At 39.4% G+C, this 22,050-nt stretch overlaps 1 protein-coding gene across 1 annotated transcript in view; it reads left to right on the top strand.

Annotated features, from left to right (window-relative positions):
• Positions 1-21,067, top strand: part of SNX4 (sorting nexin 4) — a 34,990-nt gene extending 13,923 nt beyond the window's left edge. Inside the window, 9 exon segments of the mRNA XM_054830300.1 lie at positions 3,218-3,273; positions 7,483-7,555; positions 9,087-9,148; positions 10,646-10,711; positions 14,880-14,969; positions 16,257-16,356; positions 17,179-17,324; positions 18,687-18,801; positions 19,121-21,067. Of these exon segments, the coding sequence (XP_054686275.1) occupies positions 3,218-3,273; positions 7,483-7,555; positions 9,087-9,148; positions 10,646-10,711; positions 14,880-14,969; positions 16,257-16,356; positions 17,179-17,324; positions 18,687-18,801; positions 19,121-19,168 (756 nt within the window). The 3' untranslated portion in view covers positions 19,169-21,067.
• The last annotated feature ends 983 nt before the right edge of the window (positions 21,068-22,050 follow it).

Below are 22,050 nucleotides of genomic sequence, written 5' to 3' on the forward strand. Positions count from 1 at the left end.
AGACTTAGCCTGGTAAGAGGTGCAAGGTGTCAAAAAAAAAAAAAAAAAGGCAAGCAAAGGAGTCTGACTTGTAGGACTTCTCTACAAGAATAAGTTGCTGAAAGGGACTAAGACATATGGATGTGGTGCCCCTTAACTGTTTATCAGTGTCTTGAAGTAGTCCTATCCCCATTGACATCAGTGAGTTTGCTGGATAAACTGGTGGAAGACTTGCAGAAATAAATGATCAAAGGTCACGTGTCTGTACAGGACAAGTATCTGTGAGAAGCTGATAGATTGCTGGGCTGTGCCTGGAAAAGTTACTATATGGGGACAAATATTGAGCTTTTGTTTCGTTGTAACATGATCCACTCTCATGAAAGCAGAACTGAAAACTAGGTGCATTAGGAAGAATTACTCCAAAACTTGACAATCGTTCTCTTCCATCATGGTAGAGCTTGCATTTTTGCTAATATTCATAATGCAAAAAAATGTAACGCTTTCAAGTTGTGCTTTCCTAGTCAACACATCTTTATTTCAACTTACACTGGTAGGAATTCAGAAAGTTTGTGCTGGCAGGGTATGTTCAGGGCGGCACACAGTGAGTGTATGAAAGAAAACTCATAGCAGAATGCTGAAAATATTTGCTTACCTGAAACCATATTGTAGATTAAATGAGAGATAAGCAAGTCTTGTGGATCCTTCTGGATTTGATTGTATGTATAGTTTCCCTTTCACAGTTCCTGTTCCCATAGGAAAGAAAAATAACTTTTTGCAAATCCTGGGGAAAAACATCTTTCCTTTATTCAGCATCTGAAGTATAAACCCCTCAAGATTGGAAGTTATTTAGCACTACGCTGGAATACAAACCTCTATTCATTACATGTCTTAGACTAGAATCACACCACTGGTTTACGTGCTGCTGCTGTCTCTGCTGCTGATGCATTAAAGCAGGATGTGTCTTTTGTCCCAAAGGATTTGAACCAGGCTAACTAAACTTTAAATTAGGCATTAATGCAGTGTAGCATGTTATAGTTGAATGTTGATTTTGGAGACTCTGTTTACTCTGCCAACTGTATCATTAAATCATGCCTTTCTTCCCTCCCACCCCCAGCACTTAATTTTATTCTTTAAGGGATTTGTCACTTGGGGTTTTAACCCTTCCTTTAGGAAGCAGAAAACACCCTCTGTCTTTAGTTTACTTAAATGATTATAGGATCATAGTAGAAATTAACGGTCTGAAAACTCCTTGGCTATACCTCATTTGATGGGGAATTCATCTCTAGAATGCTTGTGCATATTAGTCTTAAATCAAGTTTAAGACTGGACAGACATTTTTCTAACATCATAACTCTGTGTGGTGAAAATGCTCAAAAGTGGAGTGTGGGAGTTACTATGCTGTTAACGGCAAGAAGGAAATAACCCTACTTAGTTGAGCATTGGCAGGATCTTGGTTCCTGCCTGACAGTGCTTGTGTACTTACTGAACTCTTCCTTCAGAGCACTACCTGTCTGTAACAAAAGGCAGAAACTTGCCCTGTAACTGTAATGTAGGAAGTGATCCTTTTCAAGCGTAAACCTGTTGAATGTGCATGCTGTCCCAATGACTCAAATGGCTTTGGTGCCTGCTATTTGAACATAAAGACAGCATTTTGTGAAATGGCCAGTTAGAGGGAAGGATTCTGATAACATCAGTGTACCTAGGTGGTCTTCGTACTGTTAGAGGATTTGTGAGGAGAATACATAGGTGAGTCTGACTGGCATGTGTAATGACTTGTGGGGATACAGCTGTGGGAGGTCCAAGGCCATACAAGCCTGTGGAGCACTCTGAGTAAACATAAAGCCTGGGCTGGGAGTTGGAGTTGCTGCAGTGTTTTGTGTTCCTTGTGCTGGCTTGAACATGCTTCCCCGTGCTGCCTTTGTCTTTCCACTTGCAAGATGTTCTTAGAGGAGCACTGCACGTGGTGGTGACAATGAACCTGTTTTCTTCCAACATCAGTCATAGTCTTGCAGGTTTCCTTCACTTACCTTTCAGTTTGTGGACTGTGTTTTGTGTTGGTTGTTTGGTGATTGGAAAAAGGACAGCTAAAGTTAGCAAGATTTCCACCAGTACCTCTCATCCTAGTTTGAAGAAAGAAACTGATTTTCCCTTAACTTGGATGCTGTCCTAAGTGTCCTCCAGTTATGGAGGTGGTTCCAGGTGAAAGGAACCTGCAGCGATACTCAAATACAGATATCTTCTGCTCAGCCCCAATGCAGTGGGAGGTGGAACAGTCTCAAACTGCGCCTGTCTTCATTTGTCGAAGTTGCTGAAAGGACCCTAAAGGAAGGGCTCTGTTCTTGGTTTGGGAGAACACTGTTCCCAGTATAGATGAGCCCCGAGTGAGCTGTATGTAAAATGCTGCATAGAAATGAAAAGTTGTGGTGATGTGGGACCTCTTTGGATGAGGCTGGGATATCTCATGTCTATTGGTATCTTATGAAGAGTAAATACTCATTGCATAGTTTAATGTTCAATTAAAGTGGGGGGGGGGGGGGGGGGAGGAAAGAACCCTCCTTAGAGAGATTCCATACTGCTGTTGCAGTGGTTTGTAAACCAATGTCTCAAAAAGTAAAGTAGCCAATTACCTTTTTAATTAGGTACTGAACTTCCTTCTGTAGAGATTTATATATGCTCTATTATAGAAAAGAACATTGCATTAAAAATGGCTCTCTTCTCATGTACAAATTACATATTTTCTGTGAAGCCAGTCATAAAATAAGAGAACACCATATACAAGATTTTGATTTCACTGGGGAACTGTTCCTAGTAATAAAGAGCATATAGAGGTCACTCTACCACCGGTTTTATTTGGTTTGAAAAATATAAAATAGTTTGTCCATATGGTCTTAAGTTACCTAATTGCTTCATCTAAAAAGAATGTAGCGTTGTGTATCTTAACTCCATGATTTGTGTAACATTTTAAGAAGGGACTATTTTTGTGGGATTTGGATTATACCAGCTTAATTTTAGTGGATACTGTTTACATCCTAGTTCACAAAAATAGCTTAGTTTTTTGACTTTTTAATAAAAAATCTGACATGCAGGGCAGCTACTGTCAACTTGTTCAATGTTTGAAGATTTAAATATGCCAGGAAGGCAGGATTTTTTCCTAATGGTGCTGCCAGAAGGCTGAGATTTTTTGTCACTGGAATTTAATTGCATTAAATTAACAAAGCTTTTTTTCCCCTTTTTTCAGGCAGATTCCAGATTAAAAGCTCTTAATGCAACATTCAGAGTGAAAAACCCAGACAAGTAAGATTCCACATCCTTCTTCCCTCCCTTTCTCTTTTTCAGTTACAACTATAACTTCAGATGACAGAATATTTTATCTCCTTAGAATAAATTCAGAAAAGAAAAATTATCTTTCTGCACTTCAAATCTTAACAGAAGCCCAGTAAGGAGGTAGTGTGAAAAGGTTTGATAAATCCTGTTTCTAAGAGCAGGAAACATTCAGAAAAATGCCATCACTTTATGCAAAATGAGCCTTTCATTTTAGCTACATTAAAAGGAAGGAACAAAAAAAGCCCCAGACCCAGAAAAAGAACCTCTTAATATTTGTTTGCAAAGAAATCTTTCCAAGCGTGAACAGAATACAGATTGATAGTAGGTCTTTCCAAAAATCTGCTAGTGTACAATTCTGGATGCACGCACCCTGGTGTTGCAGTTCATAGTTCTCTTCAAGCTGCCAATTTTCACAGATGCTTTTGGAAGTCCAGAGGCTGGTTCAGCTCTGTTGCAGTTTAGGAAGCTCTGGGACAGGCACTAGAGCAATCTGCAAACTGGTCAGAATTGTCAGGGTATGTAGTGGGAGGCTCATTGAACCGTAGGTGATGTGAGAGTAAAATTAGAGTTTCTACTTCTGCAGTAGTTAGAAACATTAGTGTGCAGCAGCAGGGTCAAGAGATGTTGCTGTTTGCCATGGGCATGCGGTAGAGCCCCATACGAAGTGCCCTTCTGGGTTCAGCTGCTGTCTGATAGTGGCAATAAGAGATGCTATTTGGGGAGAGCCCACGTGCCTGACTGCTTTGTCTGTTCCCTTTGTACTTCCCTGGCATCTATGGGTGTTGTATTAAATACATTAGAGGGTATGTACCTTTCTAAACCTCTTCATAGACTTATCTGTGAACTGATGCAGTTCCTCCTTTTTTTTTTTATTGTGTTTGCTTTTGCAGCCTTCTGTGGCAGCAAAGAAGCTTTTAGCTAGAGTTTAATATAAAAGATAACATTCATGAAGGAGATCAAAAGAGCAATTCTCTTGGTAGCTACAGGTGAAATTGTCCCCTTGTTTGAATGCTTCATCCTCCATCATCTTTGTCTGTGGCTAGTAGGAGTTAGCTTTTTCTGCTTTCATGGCAGGGAAACTTTGTCAGTAGTCTGCCTGTAGGCATAGGTGGGCAAGCCTGGTTAAGGCTGAGATACTGGTATCTGTCGAGGTAACTTAATGTTTTGGAAAGCAAAGCTGTTGTGAGAAGTGGCTTGATAAAAAGCAGGAAAAGAGTTAATACAAGGAGAACATGAGGAAGGGCTTGTAACAAAACCAGTCCCTGAATATCTGAGTCAATAGAGACTTCACAGCACTTGAGAGAGATGGCACATGCTTTCTGTTGTGTTCTGCCAGCTACATAGCTTCCAAATTGAACTTTTGGATACAAGTTGTTTAATAAAAAACTGATAAGCATAACTTGTATTTTTGTTTAATTCAGATGAGTGTAACTTGTATTTTTTTTTTTTTAATTCAGAGAGAGCTTTTTAGTATAGCATGTATAGTATTCCTCTAAGAGGAGGAATAGTGCCTTGCTTAGCCTCACACACTTATACTTGATTTATCTGGAATCTGACACCTTACCCTCTACCTTTTGGTGCTTGTGTGACTGGGTGGTAAGGTGGGTTCAGCAAGCTTGCCTTGCCGAAACAAAAGATCTGACTGCCGTGCGGAGTGTAGGCTTTTGGGTTCCTGGGCCAGGAAGGGTTCAGGTGAAGAATAGCTGCAGCTCCCAGTCCAGATTGCCTCATGGTGCTGGGGAGCTGCACCCTTCAGCTTAGAGCAACGTGGGGAGCTTTAAACAGCTGAAATGATGCGACTGCTCTAGGAGGGAGGAGCACTGCCAAGTACAATGCACAAAGTAAATAACTTATATTGAAATACTGGCTGCTGAAAATGAAATTTTCTCTTTGCCATTATCATAAAAGATACTTTTGAGAAGAAACCTGGTGGTGTTCCTACAGAAATGTGACCTGATCTTCATTTATGTCTGAAGTTCTACTTAACTGAGCTGTTAAGTATCTAGACTGTTGGTAATGTTGCAGAACAAGTAAAACCAAGTGAAAAGTGCCAGTTAAAAAAAGCCTTGGTTACCCAGAGCCAAAACTATTTCTTGTTTCACACTTCTGCTGTTACGATGCACTGGAAGGTAAACATCCCTTTGTGTGCCTCATCAAACTCAGTTTCGAAATTATTTTATAATTATGTAATTTTTTTACGTGAGCAATGAGTAGGACTTAAATACATGAGAAATAAACCTTTAATCTGCAACACTGCCAGTCTCTTCAAAACATTTTTTCCTGAAAAATTGTATTTCTGAAATTTTCAACCTTTACAGAAGATTGGGCAAAAATAGTGTCACTTTGGCTTATGCTTTTCTGAGACAATAAAAAGAAGACAGCTTGGTTTTGAAGTAGTTTTTTTGGTGGGTTTGTTTTTTTTTTTTTTTGTGGTACTGTATTTTTTTAATGGAGGAGGAACTGGCATGGGAGAAGATATTTTGCTGCTGGAGTCCAGGATACTGAAAGTCCTCTTACGTTTCTGACTTTTGCCTTCAGGGAGTAAGGCATTCCTAAAAGCTTTCTTGCCACTAAATAGAATAAATAAAACTTTTCATTATAAATTTCTGGAGTGGAAAGGGGAGTCTTCCTGAGCTGAAGGCATGCTTTTTAATCGTTTGTTTTTAGTTCAATTATTTCAAATATCTTCACTGTACGTGTCTGCAGCTGTCCAATGTGCAGCCCTGGTGCATATTTTATAAAGTGTAAACTGAAAAGATTGCTCTCTAAACCCCACTGTGCAGATCAATGACTATATTTATTTTTCCCATACAGTTTCTCTGCCGGCTTTTAAATCTTTTTATGTACTTTAACCCTGTGTGTGTCATAATCTTATAAAAGATGCTCCTTGGAGATCAAAAATATTAGAAATGGTAATAAAGCTCCTACTTCCTGAATGTAAGGAGGAGAATATTTTAGGGGAAGACTTCCTGGTGGGGGAAGAAGTGTTAAATGAAAAACCCTGGAATTTCATACTTGGTCACCCAAAACAAGTGACCTGACTCATTTCAGTAAGACCTCTTGGGTACAAACTATTCTGAAATACAAAGCCTGACTGTGTGCGTGTGGTGGGAGGAGGGATGAAGTTTTTTGGGTTTTTTTTATGCTTGAACATCAACCCGGAACACTAATCTTAGTCTCCTGTTCCTTAATTCTAGTTGTGTTGTTCTGTGTTTGTTTATTTTCAGATCATTGTTTAGTAATTTAGGTAAAGCTGTTTCTGGCTTGCCATCTGGATGAAACACATTCTTGTGTACCAAAGTAGGTCATGAGTTACTTGTGTGAAACAGGGAGGGTTTACTGGTACAGAAGTGGCTGTTGCTGTGGCTTAATTGGTTACCTGTCACTAGCAAAGCTGTGGCAACTGATTCAGCTTTGGCATTAGCATGAGCTAAATGTTATCACCTGAAAATACCACCAAGGCTTAACTGGGGTGACTGATAAAATGCCTTTTCCCTTCAGTAGTGGCAGGCCAGCAGTGTGCACGTGGCCATTTGCAATGGGTTACCTGGCTGGTACCTTGTTAAGGTGGAGTGGTTTGATGGCTTCTAGCCGTGCGTGACGCCTGTGCAGGTACAGGTCTCAATAGGGTTTCATATATAACTAGTTACAGTTACCGTACGGCTTAGCCTTGGAGGAATTATGATAATTGTGAATGTTTCCTTGAACTCCTGAAAGGCTATACTCAAAACTGGCTAGATGGCAGCTTGAATTCAAGTATCTTTTTGTCAGGTCAGAAATGCAAACATCTTTTTATTAAGAAGTATGCTTCAGCAGAGTTTGGCTTTATACTTATTTGAAGCTTTCCTATTCACCAATGCTTGCTTTTATAAATCCCATTTTAAAAAACACAACAAAATGATGTAATTTCAGTTAATTACTTTTATTTCATAGAACTTTCTCTTAAATGTATCTGAACCTTCAACATTTGCATATAAAAAAAAAAAAGGCAGTCATGCAAGTGTTGGGCTTTAGGGAAATTAAACTCTGCAGTCACTTCTTTAGGAGTCTTCAGCTAATTCCACCTCAACATAATCCAGGCTCCGTCTCACTGGCTGTAGCACCGTGGCTCTATCTTGCATTCTGTGAAAGCTTGCTTTCATGATGGCTAATGATGTACTATCTGTTTCCTGCTCCCAGGAGATTTACTGAGCTAAAACACTATAGCGATGAACTGCAGTCTGTCATATCACACCTTCTGCGAGTCAGAGCTGTAAGTATTTCCCATGTGTGTCATGACAAATAGTATAATTTATTTATAAGGCAGTATTTCTTGTTTAGTCAAGAGAACTGGTGGTATATATGTTCTAGGATAAGGGCAGTTTTGCCTGAGAGACTGTGGCTCTGGAGTGTGGGGCAGGAGACGGCAATGAGGGGTGCTGACTTTGCACAGATTTGGGGGGGAAGGAGTTCCAAATATGATGGTTGAACTTGGAGGAGCAAACATGCTCATGTTGCTCATCTGCCCTCTCCCCTGATGGTCACGTATCAGAGGGAGGTGTTTTAAAGAGGATCGAGATGTCTCCTTCTCTCTACTCAGCAGACAAATTGCTTTTGCTGGATGTCTGGGCTGGGGAAGGCCCCAAAACACAGTTTTCTGGTCAGACATATAATACTTTGTTTTCCAGAGCTTGTAGTATGAATCATGTATGCTTCCCAGCACACTTTTTCTTTTTTAGGCTTGTTTTTCAATCAGTAATGAATAATGTTATTTCTAATGATAAGAACAATTATGTCATGCATCAAGACACTCTGTGAGTTGAGAATAGAAGATTTTTTTATTTCTTTCAAATTGCAAAAAGGAAATAGGAAATTAAAATTCCAGTAATGAGGAATATGATATTGCCTTTTAGTATGTCCAACAAAGATTTTATTTTTGATGGAAACTGTGCAGCAGTGAGGATGGTAATTGCCCTGTTGAGCTGAGGTTCTTGAGAGGATTAATCACTGGTGTTCTACTGGCAGTGCCTTTCGCAGGGCTGTGTGTGTGAGATCTGTTGGGCAATTTGCTTACGTTTCCTTTTTACTGCTTTGACAGACCAGTAATGTTAACTCTTACTGAACTTCAGTCTCGTTCATTGATACATCACAATTACAAGGGCGTTATCTGGATTACAAGTCACACTTCAGAGTGTATGTGTGGCCTTTTTTTCTGAGGTTGTTGCCAGCATTCTAGTACTGGCTGCAGCGGGTACTGACACTCCAAAGAGCTGAAATGACTTATCTAGCTTTAGCAAGAACTTCTGCAATGGATAGCTCGCTTCCTTTCCTTTGTTTCACTGAGCTGGATGGAAAAATCAAGTCACTTGTTAGAATTTTACTGAAGCTTTCCCTGCAGTCTTGATGACAGGGTGGACTTTTGTCTTGCCATTTTTATGTTAAATAAGCAAGTATGTATATAAATTTGGCATTAGTCGGGTAAAGGAGGCTATGCCTTACATCTGGGTATCAAAAACTGAAGGTAACTTGATGATTTGTGGCTTCCTTAGGCATATCCTATACACGAATGCTCTCAAAGAAATACTTGAAATGTTACTTTTCAATATAACCTTGATTGTGGCTTTGGTCTTCAAAGATTTAATGCTGCTGATTTTTCCTTCAGTAGTGGCTTAGATTAGATTTAGGCCTAATCTTGTTTACCTCTGTAAAAACATTATGGCTTTAGCTTGAAGCTTGTATTTGAGTTTTCACAAAGCAATTGCACTTAATGTTGATGACCAAATCCTGACTCTAAAATGTTTTAGAGGGTAGCAGACCGGCTGTATGGTGTCTATAAAGTCCATGGCAACTACGGAAGAGTATTCAGGTAAGAGTTCATCCCGATTTTAAATATATACATAGATATGTGGAGAGAGAGGGAGAATTTGTTGGTTTTGTTGTTATGCTTTTCAAAAGCATATCTGAAACATTTCAATGCCTGTCTTGAAAAACTTCCTATTGCAGTACTAATGAGATATCTGTGTTGGATATAGTGATCTCTGGATCTGCTGAGCTTCGTTTCTAGTGGAAGACTTTAGCTTTTGGTTTTGTATTCCAGACCTTTGGGGCTTTTGTTGTTGCATTGGTGTTCTGTTTCTTCAGAAAATAACTTACTACCTATTTTCATGTGGGTGTCTCTGAAAAGCTTCTAGACCCTTTTCAGGGTTTAAAAATCAACAATTTCATCTATTCAATTTTAGTACCTTTTTAAAGTGAATTTGCCAATCGGTTTTTGATTTATATGAGTGAATTGCACGCTCAAGTTTTCCATCTCACTGGAGAATTAAAGAATCTAAACTTCTGGTTAAGGGAAACCTCCTGCTTCTACATACTGTTCAAGTGCTAAATTTAATTCTCTCAGTTAATGGATTGCAGATGTCTTTCTCATTGGGGGTTTTAAAGTGAAATTAGGTGTAGTTCTGTAATAACACAAAGACAAACAAATGTCAACATCAGCAGAGTGGAATGCTTATGAAAAAGTGAAGGACAGAATAGATGCATTAGACATGAATTATGTGAAATATAAGGGAACCCCCTCCTTTTTTTGTTGTAAAGAGAGTTGTGGATGTAATTCTTGTAACTAAGAAATCTCATAAGGTTTCACAAAGCTGAGAACACAATTAAAATTGCAGTGTATGTACTTGGGCGTCTAGAACAAGTCTCTTGCTATCTTTATTGTAGTTCTGTTTCCTTCTTTAGATAAATGATCTCCCTAATGTGAATAGGTAGTTGCAGTAATGAGATGGTTGTAAATTGATACTATTTTTTTTTTTAAATGAATAGAACTAAACAGCACTTTGCTATGAAAATGGAAAACAACATACAGCAAACGGTTTCAGGAGCAGTAAAATGCTTGCAAATGTCAAATCCCACCTTCTGTTTTTTGGAATGAGAGGCTTCTATCTGATGTGTTGCAAGTCTCAAAAGCTTTGTTTCTTGATGAGCATGTCAGACCAAATTCTGTTTTAGAAAGTTCCTCTCTTCCCCCCCCCCCCTTTATTTTAAGTGCTAGTATAATCTTTTTTTTTTTAATTGCATTTGAGCTACTTACACAAGACTGACTCTGCTCAAAACCAATCCCAAACTAATTATACTTGTGAGGATGAGTTTAGGTGTCAGGGACAATTGTTTAACAGAGTGCCACAAATAGCCTTGCCACATTGTCAGTGTTGCTGCTTAGAGGAAGAACACAGTTTGGCCAAGCCTAACTTTGAGGCGGTTTCTATTCAGGTGTCACCTGGAAAGAAACTATATACAGGATGCAGCTTATTAACTTCCCTTACCCTTCATGTGCGATGTTGTTTCTCGTTTGTTTTTCCTACAGTGAGTGGAGTGCAATAGAAAAGGAGATGGGGGATGGGTTGCAGAGTGCTGGCCACCATATGGATGTGTAAGTAATGACTGAATATCTGATAGTTTGATGTAAGCCAGATGTAAAACTCTCCCTCTTTCCTTTCTTTTCCCTCAACCCCAAAGCACATACAAGTAGTGCGCTGAGAAAGTTGGGGGTGCGTTGTTTTTAGGTATACAGTGTTTCTGTGACTTGGATGCAGGCACAATTTTAGCATCCACGTACTGTATTAAGTAGCTCAAAAGGTCTCAGGAGAACCAGAGGGGTTTCTTTTTTTATTATTATTTTGAAATTGTAGAAGTGTTTGGAATTGTTCCAGTTTTTCTTTTAAGCTACTATGCCAGAAACTGGTGGAATACAACTTTAATGTACTGCAGACCTGATGAGATCCTTTTGGTTTTGATAGCAGTGTTTCGTACCATACAGTAGATGGTACGCAGATTTGGACTTAATTACAGCAAGTTAAGAAATTTAATTAATCAGCACCAAAACTCTAATGGATTCTTGAAACAAATACTGACTGGATGTAATAAAGTAGAGAATCCTCCCTCTTTGCATCTTCAGAGTCAGTTGGCAGCATATGCAAAACACAGCCTTCAAAATAAGAGCCTAGCACTTCAGAGTGCTCACAGAAGTGGTGTTCTAGGCTGATGCCTTCTGCTTTTCAGGTAGTCATATATAGTAAGTGAGACAGTATAACTTCTCATCACTCTGATTCCTCATCTGTAATCCCACAGTACAGATAAGTAACAACTCCAGCAAGAGAAGGAAGCTGTTTGACATTTCTTTATACAATAACTTTATTGATAAAGTGTAATTTGTGTGAAAGTTATCAGTTTTAGTTTATAGTGCAGATTTATGTATGTACTACTGCCTGGTTGTAATTGGTGTTATGCCTTGTCAAGTGGAAGGGTTTGAAGAGCCATGCCAAACTCTGCCCTCAGCTTCTTCAGAACAATTCTGGGTTTTACCAGATCTTTAAGAATTGTAACCCCTCTGAATAATTTATTCACACTTATGGTGTTTTGGGTGACGTGGTGGTTTGCACCCAAAAAAAGCTATAATATTTTTTAGGCAGAGGGCTCTGGTGAGAATAAAGAAATGGAGAATGCATTCTGCTTTCGGAAGAAAATAATTGAAGTAAAGGTGAAATACAATGTTAAGCAGCTACTACAGTATGCAGAAGTTGAAGAGATTATGAAAACATGGTATAATATAGAGGAGTTAAGGAGGCACAAGTAGGTTTTCAGTGGTTCAGATACGCCACACTAGATGTCAAACACCTAGAAATGTGTAACCAACTGAAGGAAGTGGGTCTTGCTTGTCAGTCAGGAGGCTGAATCCTTTCCACACATCTGAGATGTTTAATGTTTCTGTCTGTAACACAGTTAAAGATCCAAAGTAACGGCAGTGAGTTCCTGGGTAACTTTTTAATCACTGCATGACGTCTGAGGTGGCTTTCATTGCCTGCCATCTCTTCTGCTCTGGCGCTCCTGTACAACAATAATCTCTTGGTGACAATCAAGCACAAAGCAGCAGCTGTGAGATTCAGGAACTCAGTCAGTGACCCATGTGGTCTCCTACCAGTAAGGATCATATCTATGATCTCTTGAAAGTATAACTTACCAGTCCAGTTACTATTCCCATAACATTAGACAAGAGTTTATAGCAACAGAAAGCTACTTAAGGAGGTTGCGTAATATAGACGTTAAACTTCAAGGCTAATTTAATTATTCTCTATCTACCCCATATGCTGTAGTCTTCACTAGATGTTTATTTAAACTTTTGAGTTGTTATTGTTTAGTATGATCAAAAACTGCCTAATATGTGGAGGAGACATCCCAAAGCACCTCTGGATGTGTGCTGTATAACAGGATGAGGCTTGCTAAAGTGACGGAAAACCACAGAGTATGCTGAGAAAGCTCCAGTGAATGGCTGTAATTCTATCATTTAAAAGATGAAAGAAAAAAATGCCAGACCTTTGACTTCTATCCTTTATGCTCTTAGTGAGTGACCCTTTATCTCTGTATCAACTAGACTGTCATTACAGGTGGAAGCAGTCTAAACTAAACCAGGGGTTTAGTTTATGATTCCCATGAAGAGTGGGAACATACTAGGTACCTTTAGAATTCAATGCAGTGTTTCTCCTTCAGACTTTCCCTGGTTTGCCTACCTGCTTAGGACAAACCAGTCTGTAAACTTCACCTTAGGCAGTCAGAACTGTAGCTTGTCTTACGATTTTTTTTTCTTTTTCTTTTTTTTTTTTTTCAAATCAAACTTAAAGGTCATTATGAAAACCCTATGTAGATAAGGTGAGTTTTTGTTTGGTGGGGATTTTTTTGTTTGTTTTTTTTGGGGGGGGGGAGTTGTTCTGCCACAGATGAGCTCTAGCACTGCTCTAAACTTAGAACATACTTGAAACCGAAGTGTGGTCCATCTGCTGCCCTGAAAAATCTAACCGCTATACTAAAATTATTGCACTTCAGAACTTAAAAATAGAGAGGGGTAAGCTACTTATGACCTATGTGGCTGCAGGATTTTTTCAGCGTGAGTCTGTTTTTCAACAGTTTGGACTTCTTTACTTTGATTCGTACTGTGAATTCTTGTTCTGCCTGTTCTTTTATCCCTTCTACTTAAACTGATCTGCTGATGCTGGGTTGCTTCATATGTTATGCTTATTTATCCCAAATAGCCTTGGTAGGGCCTTTCCTGGATGTGCCCTGTCTTTTGATTTCACAGAGCATGAAATCACCTAATCTTGCGTGCATACTTGTAAAATTCGTACTTGAGCAGATGGGCATGTCTCAACTCTTCCTCAGCCTCCCCATTCTTCCGGTTATTCTGCAAGTAGCCGTTCCCTCTTTGAAAAGCCTTATTTCATATCCCCTACCGAGGAGGCCTGAGGATGATGTTAACTTTCAGCAGGAGTGTTTCCCTCAGATACCTTCCTTAGATTCCCAGGTGTCCAAGTGATGTTGCTGTTTCTTTTAAAGCTTGCATGGAGGCATTTCTTGTTCTCTCCCAAGTCACAGTTTTCTTTCAGCTTGAGACTCTTGCAGCTTGTTCCGTAGAGCCAGTTACTGGAGAGGCACAGGAAGAAAAGGGAAAACCTCAGACTTTTTACTAAAGCTTTAAAGCCAAGAAGTGCTGTAACTAACACTTGGGTCACATTGTGCTGGTCACTAGATAAGCATAGACATATGCTTGCTTCAGAGAGCCTGCAGCTGTGCAAGGGATTGCCACATACTTGAGAATCCAGACTGAGTTGGCAGAATAGATGAAGGCATTTGAGATGGGATCTCATTCATTCTGGTTATCTCCAGCAGCGCATTCCCTGTAGTGCTGACTAAAGTGGCATCCTGTTTCCGTCACTGTGCCAAGTGAGATGTGCAGTTACCTATTAGCTTTAGGCTTGTCCCTGCAAATGTGTCCAAGCAAAGTCATCTTGGTTACTGAGAACCTATTAAATACTGTCCAATAAGCAATATAAACTAGAAAAAGCACTTTTTTGCCATTTTTAGGAGACATCAGCCTAAATGACAAAACTCATGCTGAGTGCAAAAGCTGCAGAGTTGGTCCAAACCCTTGTACTTCAGGTTGCTCCCTAAAAGGCAGGTTTAAACTTGTTGCTCTGAATTGATGCAGCAGGCAAAGCAACACACTTTCAAGGAGCTGAAAGACTTAATGTCGTGGTGTTCAAAGCACCACTGTGAGTTCTGTCATACTTGGGCTGAATAACGAACAATGAAAGCAGCCTTTTAAATACTACCTCTTTGCTTTTCAGAAGGTTTGATGTTCGCATTCCTATGCCTTAATGCTTTAAGCCTTGCAGGATTTCTTCTGCACCGTGTTGTTTTTGTCTTGATGTTGCCTATTGACAGTCTGCTGAAGAAAAGAAAGAAATTGTTTTTCTTTCCTGTAAGAAAAATTGCTTCATCTTCAGCAGGAAACTTATGATAGATCTTGTACTTGTCAGATGATTAACTGTAGTAACAACTAAAGAAATAGGCCTGCAGGAGTGTTTATATAAGCCAATTCAGTGTTTAATGAAAAACAAAGGAAAAACCCTTCTTAGAAGTGCTTTTCACTGTTCTGCTTTGTGACTGGTGTTTCTGTCAAACTGGTGTCCTCCCTTTTTACTGTATGTGTAGTCCTTAAAGGTTAAATTAAGGAACATTATGTTTAACCATGGCTATTTTTTCACCAGATATGCAGCTTCTATTGATGACATACTGGAAGAAGAGGAACATTATGCAGATCAGCTGAAAGAATATCTCTTCTATGCAGAAGCACTACGGTATGTACAGAAGCGTATAGCTCACAGGGAGGCTGTAGTCCTTTTCTCTGCGTTGATGTTGAATTTAGCTTGGTGTCCTCTTCTGTTCTCCAAGAAGTGGAAATTTCAATGTTGTGGAATCTCCATGTTCTCACCTCTTATTTTTCTTAATCCTATTCGATTGCCACGTGGGTGGCAATAAAAATTACAGCTGAACTGATCAATAATGAAGTGACACAAATGTTAAAATCAGGATACTGTGGAAGGTAATGCTGTTTATTCCTCTGGTTACCCTATTTCCTTGGCTTATGGTATAACAGTGCCCCAATGTGCCAAAACCTTCAGCTTTCAAATGAGATAGGCCAAACAGAGGTGTTACAGCCATCACAAATTCCAGCAGGTTTCAAAGTGTCCTATGTAACTTTCATCTGCTGTACAGTATTGTGCATCTAAATACCGAATTTTTGTGGGGGGTGTGTTTTTTGGTTGGGTGTGGTGGTTTTTTTTTTTTTTTTTTTTTAGATTAGCCTTTATAGGGCAGTCCTCCCTTCCAAGCGTGGATACAAAAGCAAATTACTTTATGCTGTAAGATTGCGCCTAAAGCTGTTGTGCTCTCCATGGGCTGGCTCTGAACCTCTTGGAGAGGTCCAGCAATAGTGTGGAGCATCAGGCTGGCAAGTGTGATGGCTGCTGTGTGGGAACCCAGAGCACTAGCAGCCTCTCCTGGGAGACAAATGTGCATCCGGCAGTGGAGTACGGATGTAGCATCGTCAGCCCACACAGGACTGGGACTTGCTGCAGGTGGTCAGAGGAAACTCTCCTCTTTTCCAGATGAAAGGCACTATATGAACCTAGGAGCAGAGTTTCTTTTTTTTGTTTAAAAAATAAAATGTGAAGAATTTTATGATTGACTGCTACATTGCTGCTGTGACAGGTACCATCTCCAGGTACCTTTTGTCATAGTTGTGATTTTTCTGTAATGTGTTTTGAATAAAACTATTTTACAGTGGTGCCCTTAAGTAGGTGATAGCGATTGTGTGGCTGAGAGTGTCTTGGAATGAGTCTAAAAAGAGGAGCAGAATGCTGCTGTACTAAGAACTTACTTTATGCTTTGATCCAAGCTTGCTTAACTATGGCATTTTCAGAGTTACGCGTTCTGTGATAAGGCAGTTGAATTTGAACTAGATAAATAACTGAATGTGCTGCCTGCCAAAAAAAAAAGCATGATGCCATTTGTAAAGTTTAAATGGAGGGAAGCGTAGCAAAGCAAAGTATTACGTGACAGATCTTTCATTACTTACTTTTCAGGGCAGTTTGCAGGAAACATGAACTAATGCAATATGACTTGGAAATGGCTGCACAGGACTTAACATCTAAGAAACAGCAGTGTGAGGAGCTGGCAACAGGAGTGAGTCTTTTTCCAATTTCTTCTCCAAGATGCCTCTTTTTTTTAATTTATTTTTTATTTGAGCCAAGTTACTTAGAATGACATTTACATGGCACTAATGTGCTGGCTGATGCTTATGAGAAGCGGTATCATATGAGCTGTAGGCATCTGAGGTTTAAAGTAACTTGGTTCTTGGTGGCATAAGCTGTTTGTACCAAACTTCTTTTATTGAATACTAAGGGAGTGAAGGGTTGCAGGAGGTATGACCTGAGCAGAGTAACACAAACAATTCTATCCTAAAGATCAAAACATTGGGAATCCTGAAAGGCTTCCTCTGCCTTTTGAAAGGTGGATGTTACTGATACATGGTGTTAATTTCTTTTATGTGGAAGATAATGTTAAAATATTATCTGAAAGTGGTAACTTAAAGTGTTTAGAATTCTTAATGTTGCTGTTGGCTCTGTTGACGTTCTATACAGAACTGCTTTATGGCTTTTCCTTCTCATACAGAACACAAGACTTAGTTTCTTTCCTACTTCAGTAGGAAAACTGCTCTGAAAGGTTACCCTTATCAGTGGAATGACTCACTTGTGGTCCAGTCCACAGACCAGCCTTAAAGAGTTCAAACATCAAATTACTTGCTCCCCACTTTGCTTGGTCTAATGTGAGCCACCATACCTCCCATAGCTACCTATCAATTCATGCAAACTTCATTCACGAAATGAAAGTTGAAGCAAAAAAAAAAATCAGCTGAATAATAAGCCCAAATGCTGGTAAAAATCACATAACATCTTGTGGTTGTGCTCAGGAATCCCAAACCTAGAGTGTCTTTGTTTTTTGTAGACTGTGAGAACGTTCTCCCTGAAAGGGATGACCAGCAAGCTCTTCGGGCAGGAAACCCCTGAGCAGAGGGAAGCCAAGATAAAAGTTCTAGAAGAGCAGATACAGGAAGGAGAAGAACAACTTAAGTCTAAAAATCTGGAGGGCAGGTAAATGGGCTTGACTTTTTCAAAGAAAACACAGGGCGTGTCTTAGCAAAAGTCCTTGACTGGATGCTCTTGAAGGTGTTTGCATTTTATAAGTGTTTTTAATATATTCTTGGTGTTTATGAGCTGTCTATAAAAGCTCCTGTCAGCTGCAAGTTGTGAAATAAAGTACAGTACATGCAGTTAGCTTCTGGTCTGAGTGTATGGCTTATGTAAAACCTGATGACTTTCCCAGTTACTGAGCCCACTCTAATGGCTACCTTGCATGCTTTTATATTCAGCTAGTAATATGTTTAGCAGGTGGGCTTGTAGGTCTGCAGCTGAGTAGCCTAAGACTCAAAAGCTGATTTGCTTCAAATACAGTATTTAGTTTGGTTTATGTGTGGGTCCTGAGCTCATATTCTGCAACTTCTCATATGGGGGAGACTGACTCCTGTTTGAAAGAGATTAGAAGTTCTGGCGAGTTGTGTTTGAGTTACTGCTGCTCGGTGCTCTAATGAAATTCTCTTCAGGAATCCAAACATGAAAAATAGGAACTAACATTCCTACTGCAATTGTGTCAGAACACGTTCACCGTGTAACACAAGGGGTAAATGTAGTATCTCCTAATATGTCAGGCTTAGAGCTGGAAAGATAAGGCTAGTTCATGAATAGTTCAAAACAACAAGACGCTCAGTAAATGCAATTTCTTAATCATTTTGACAGAAGTACTGGGGATCTGCTTTTGTGGCTCTGGAAGCAATTTTCAAGTGAATACTTGCCTTGTATGTAGAGTCCAGCACAAATGAAAGCTATGAATTACAGAAATCTACCTCCATTTTAGTTAAGGAGACCTGAAGACACATCACCAAACCAACAAAATTAATTCCTGAAGTGAATTGCCCAAGTCAAATTTGCATTGTAAATGTTTGTTGTACTCAAGTGTCTCAAATCCTTATGACAAGTGAGTTTTCACCTTGGAAAGACCAAGATTCTGACTTGACAATTGACAAAGAAATGTGCAATTTCATGTGCTGAATGTCAGCATAAAGATGCTTAGTTACCCCAACAGAATCTGAGGAGAAAAGTACATTCTTGAATGATGCTGGTTCTATGACAGTGATGCTTACTGGGGGCGGGCGGGGGGGGAACCAAAACAACCAACCCAACACCTCCTAGATTAAAAACCTTAAGAAGTTGGAGAATTAGGTAGTAGTGCCACTTAAAAAACGAGGACACTGTGGGATGCATAATAACTACAGAACTTGGTTTACTGACTGAAAGATGGAGCGCTTTGTCATACATAGCTCCTCTGAAGGAAGGAAGATGAGCTGAGGATGGAACATGTAAAACTCTTACTAACAGAAATATTGCTTTTAATTCCAGAGACTTTGTGAAAAGTGCCTGGGCTGACATTGAACGATTTAAAGAACAAAAGAATCACGATTTGAAGGAGGCGCTCATAAGCTATGCTGTTATGCAGATTAGCATGTGTAAAAAGGTATGTTTAGCTTGTGAAAGGCCAGGCCAGTGTATTTATCGTGTCAGTAGGGGATCAGATGCAAACTTTCAATAACTAGTAACGTTGCAGTCACAGAAGGTTGGAAGTCACTAGCGTAAAACCTCCCACATATTCCGTCCTGCTCTAACTCAGTCACATGTTAATGTTGGTGTGGTCCAATTCCAGTGTGGTCTCTGACTTATTTTTGTGTGGAGTTCTGTGGGACTTTTTTGTAGAGTCTTGTGTGGAAGAAAGTCTGTTGATGAGGTTTGCATACAAAGTGTATTTCCACATATTTTTAACTTTTTTTTTTTTAAAGGGAATTCAAGTTTGGACAAATGCAAAGGAATGCTTCAGCAAGATGTGATTATCTGGAAATGAATTCCTCCTCCAAGTGCCAGAGAACGGAAGCACAAATGTATAACACCAATGTTAAGTTGCTACATGACTTACATATAAATCATGAAATAAATGAGTTGAGTGAATAGTTTTTTCTTTCTGCTGATTGTAATTGTTAATAAAGGACAAAAAGGACATGTTATTAAATGTTTAGCCCTGACTGCCACTTCTGTGGCATTTTTTTATATGTGGTAGCAAATAATTCAGGGGTAAAAGACTTACTGAAAACTACAGCTCTGTACTGGGGCAAAGGTATAGGGCAAGTTATCCCAGAAAGGATGAACTGAACTGTTCTGAGACTTGTGAAACACCATGCTCTGTAAAGTGTAGATCACTTCCAGATGCCCTTTTTTTCAGCCCTTGCTGTTTAGAATTTGTAATGCTCAAGGGTGCTTTGGTTTTATAATGGGACACACAGTTGTGTTCTTGAGGTCTACACCGTAAGAGACAAAAAAAATGAAATACTGTAACGCCTAGGGTTCGTATTTAAATGCCTTTGCATGTCCATAGAGAAGTGTGCTTTTCCAGAGTTCAGGTTAAGCAGTCTCAAGCTCCTGAGATGTTTGAAACTCTCTACAGTAGAGGTGTTGTACAATGGTTTGATACAATATCCTGCATTTACTGGTTCCCACTTCAGTTTTGATATGGGCATTGATTTCTTATCAAACTTCTTCCTGCAAGTAAAGGAGACTGGTGATCCAGCTGAGCAGCAAAACCAAAGTCAAAGCTGGTAAGAAGCGGATGCAACTTCTGTTTGGTTGTTTGGAACCTGTTTACACCAGATGTGAATCTGGCCTGTGGTACCTCTTCTTGTAACTGAAGCGGTTTGGTTCTTGAAAGAATAGTTCTTAATGAAGATGCTGAAATAAAAAACCTGGTGCAACTTCTGTAGTACTTAAGAGCAGCTATGTGCAGAACCCACAATGAACCAAGGTGTCTGTTTGGCTCTTGTAATGATGTTTCAGTGTGTTTGTGTGTGGGGGTGTGTGTGTGTATATATATACACACACCAGTATACCATGATTTGCGATTACAGGTACTTGTATTAGATGTTTCCAATTATGAAAAACACTTACCACTGTCTAATATTGGGCTTTTTCTACATACTTAAAGTTCTTGAAGTCTTGTGGAATTTGTCAGACTTGATTGCTAGTTCTAAAAGAAGCTTTGTAATGTTCTGTTAAAAAGTGTATTTAATTATTCTGGATTATAACACTACTCAGATTTTGATTTTTTTTTTTTTTAAAAGAGATATTCCAGGAAGTCCTTAAAAGTTATTTTGGTAAATTATAACGTAGTTACAGATATGTCCCATGTTACTTTTGTCTCTGCAGCATTTCTTTTCTATAAAACTGTTGTAAAGAATTCATAGGCCTGGTGTACACTACAGCTTAAAACTCTGAAGTAAAACGCTGGTCACTCTGATAATGTATGTTGGCTTTTTCAAAGCATATGACCGTGACACTCCTGGCTGAGAGATGATGTTGGGCAGAAAGAGGTCTCTCCATTTAACATGTACAAGGAGAAGCGTTGTTCCGTTCAGAGGTTGCGGTATCCAGTTTCGATACAGGCTGAAGGACTCTTACATTCCAAACCAAGAAGTTGCACACTTGATGTATTCAGTAAACCTTCTAAAGGAGTGGTGCCTTAATACAATACCGTGAGGCGCTCAGAGTAGGTATTTTTCATGCACTTTGATTTTTGGTAGATCTTTCTGGTGCCTCTTTCCACATTTCACTTGCTGTACAGCTTATTAAATGTATTAGTATGCCTCTTTTTTCCTTGCTAGTAGTACTAAATTTAAGAAGGGAACAAAACGGTTCTTGTAAGTTTTGTGCCAAATAAGCTAAATAAAATTGCTCTTTGATATTTTTGTTATGTTGGGTTTTTTTGTAAAAATGCTGTCTTCCCAACTCTGACAACTGTTGTTCAATTTCTTGAAATCGGTTCTCATCCGTCTCAGCTCTCAAGCGGCCTCCAAACTTGGGTTTAAAATTGAAGAAAGAAATTGGGCACAACTAGCTGATTGGCCTTGTAGGTGAAGAACATAGTGCTGAGGCCCAAATTAGATGCTTGGTACAAGCCAGCTTTGATCTGTGCTTTGGGTTTGCCCAAACGGAACCAGCTGTCTGAATTTCATGTGTGTCTTCATCTAGGTAAGAGAAGGTGCATTTGAAAAGGGTTTGTGTTGTTTGACAGAAATTGGGTGAAAGGTTGCTTAAGAATAATTTGCAATAACTTTTTTACTTCTGTTTGCAGAAAAGCATTGCATGCAGTCTGTGCACTTGTGGATCTTAGCAGACAGTGAAGGTTTCTCCCCCTCTTTCAGCTTTTTAACTTTTTAAGGGGAAACCACCTAGTTAATGGCTGTTTCTGTGTGGTTAATAGAGTCTACATGACAAAGGCACACTTGTGAAGCATGCGTTTTCCCAGTTAGTGCAGATTTAAATTCTGTAATTCTATCCGCTTTGCCTCGATGAGCTTCCCTCAGTTGTCCAGTAAACATCAAAAACTGGTGGAAGGCCTTGAGAATAATAGCAGGCAGGTAGGTCATTCTAACTTAATCTCGACAAAATGCTTGTATATGACAGAGTTTACTGGCATGGATCATCTGTTTTGCTGATGGAGCTGTCGTTTCTGTGCCAGGCAGCTTTGGATGGATTATCACCGCTCGTGCCATCCTTGACCTTCCCCATTACTAGCAGGACCTTGACTTGTCAGTACATTTTAGTTGCTACTGTTGTCTGCTCCTGAAATGCAGCTAGGGTAAGGGAGCCAGCTGAAATGAGAAGACAAAAGTATTTTTCTGAATTCTCTTTATTTTTATTATTATTATTTTTAATGTATTAT

This window comes from Grus americana, chromosome 6, assembly GCF_028858705.1.
Source record: "Grus americana isolate bGruAme1 chromosome 6, bGruAme1.mat, whole genome shotgun sequence".
NCBI classification, from domain to species: Eukaryota; Metazoa; Chordata; class Aves; order Gruiformes; family Gruidae; genus Grus; species Grus americana.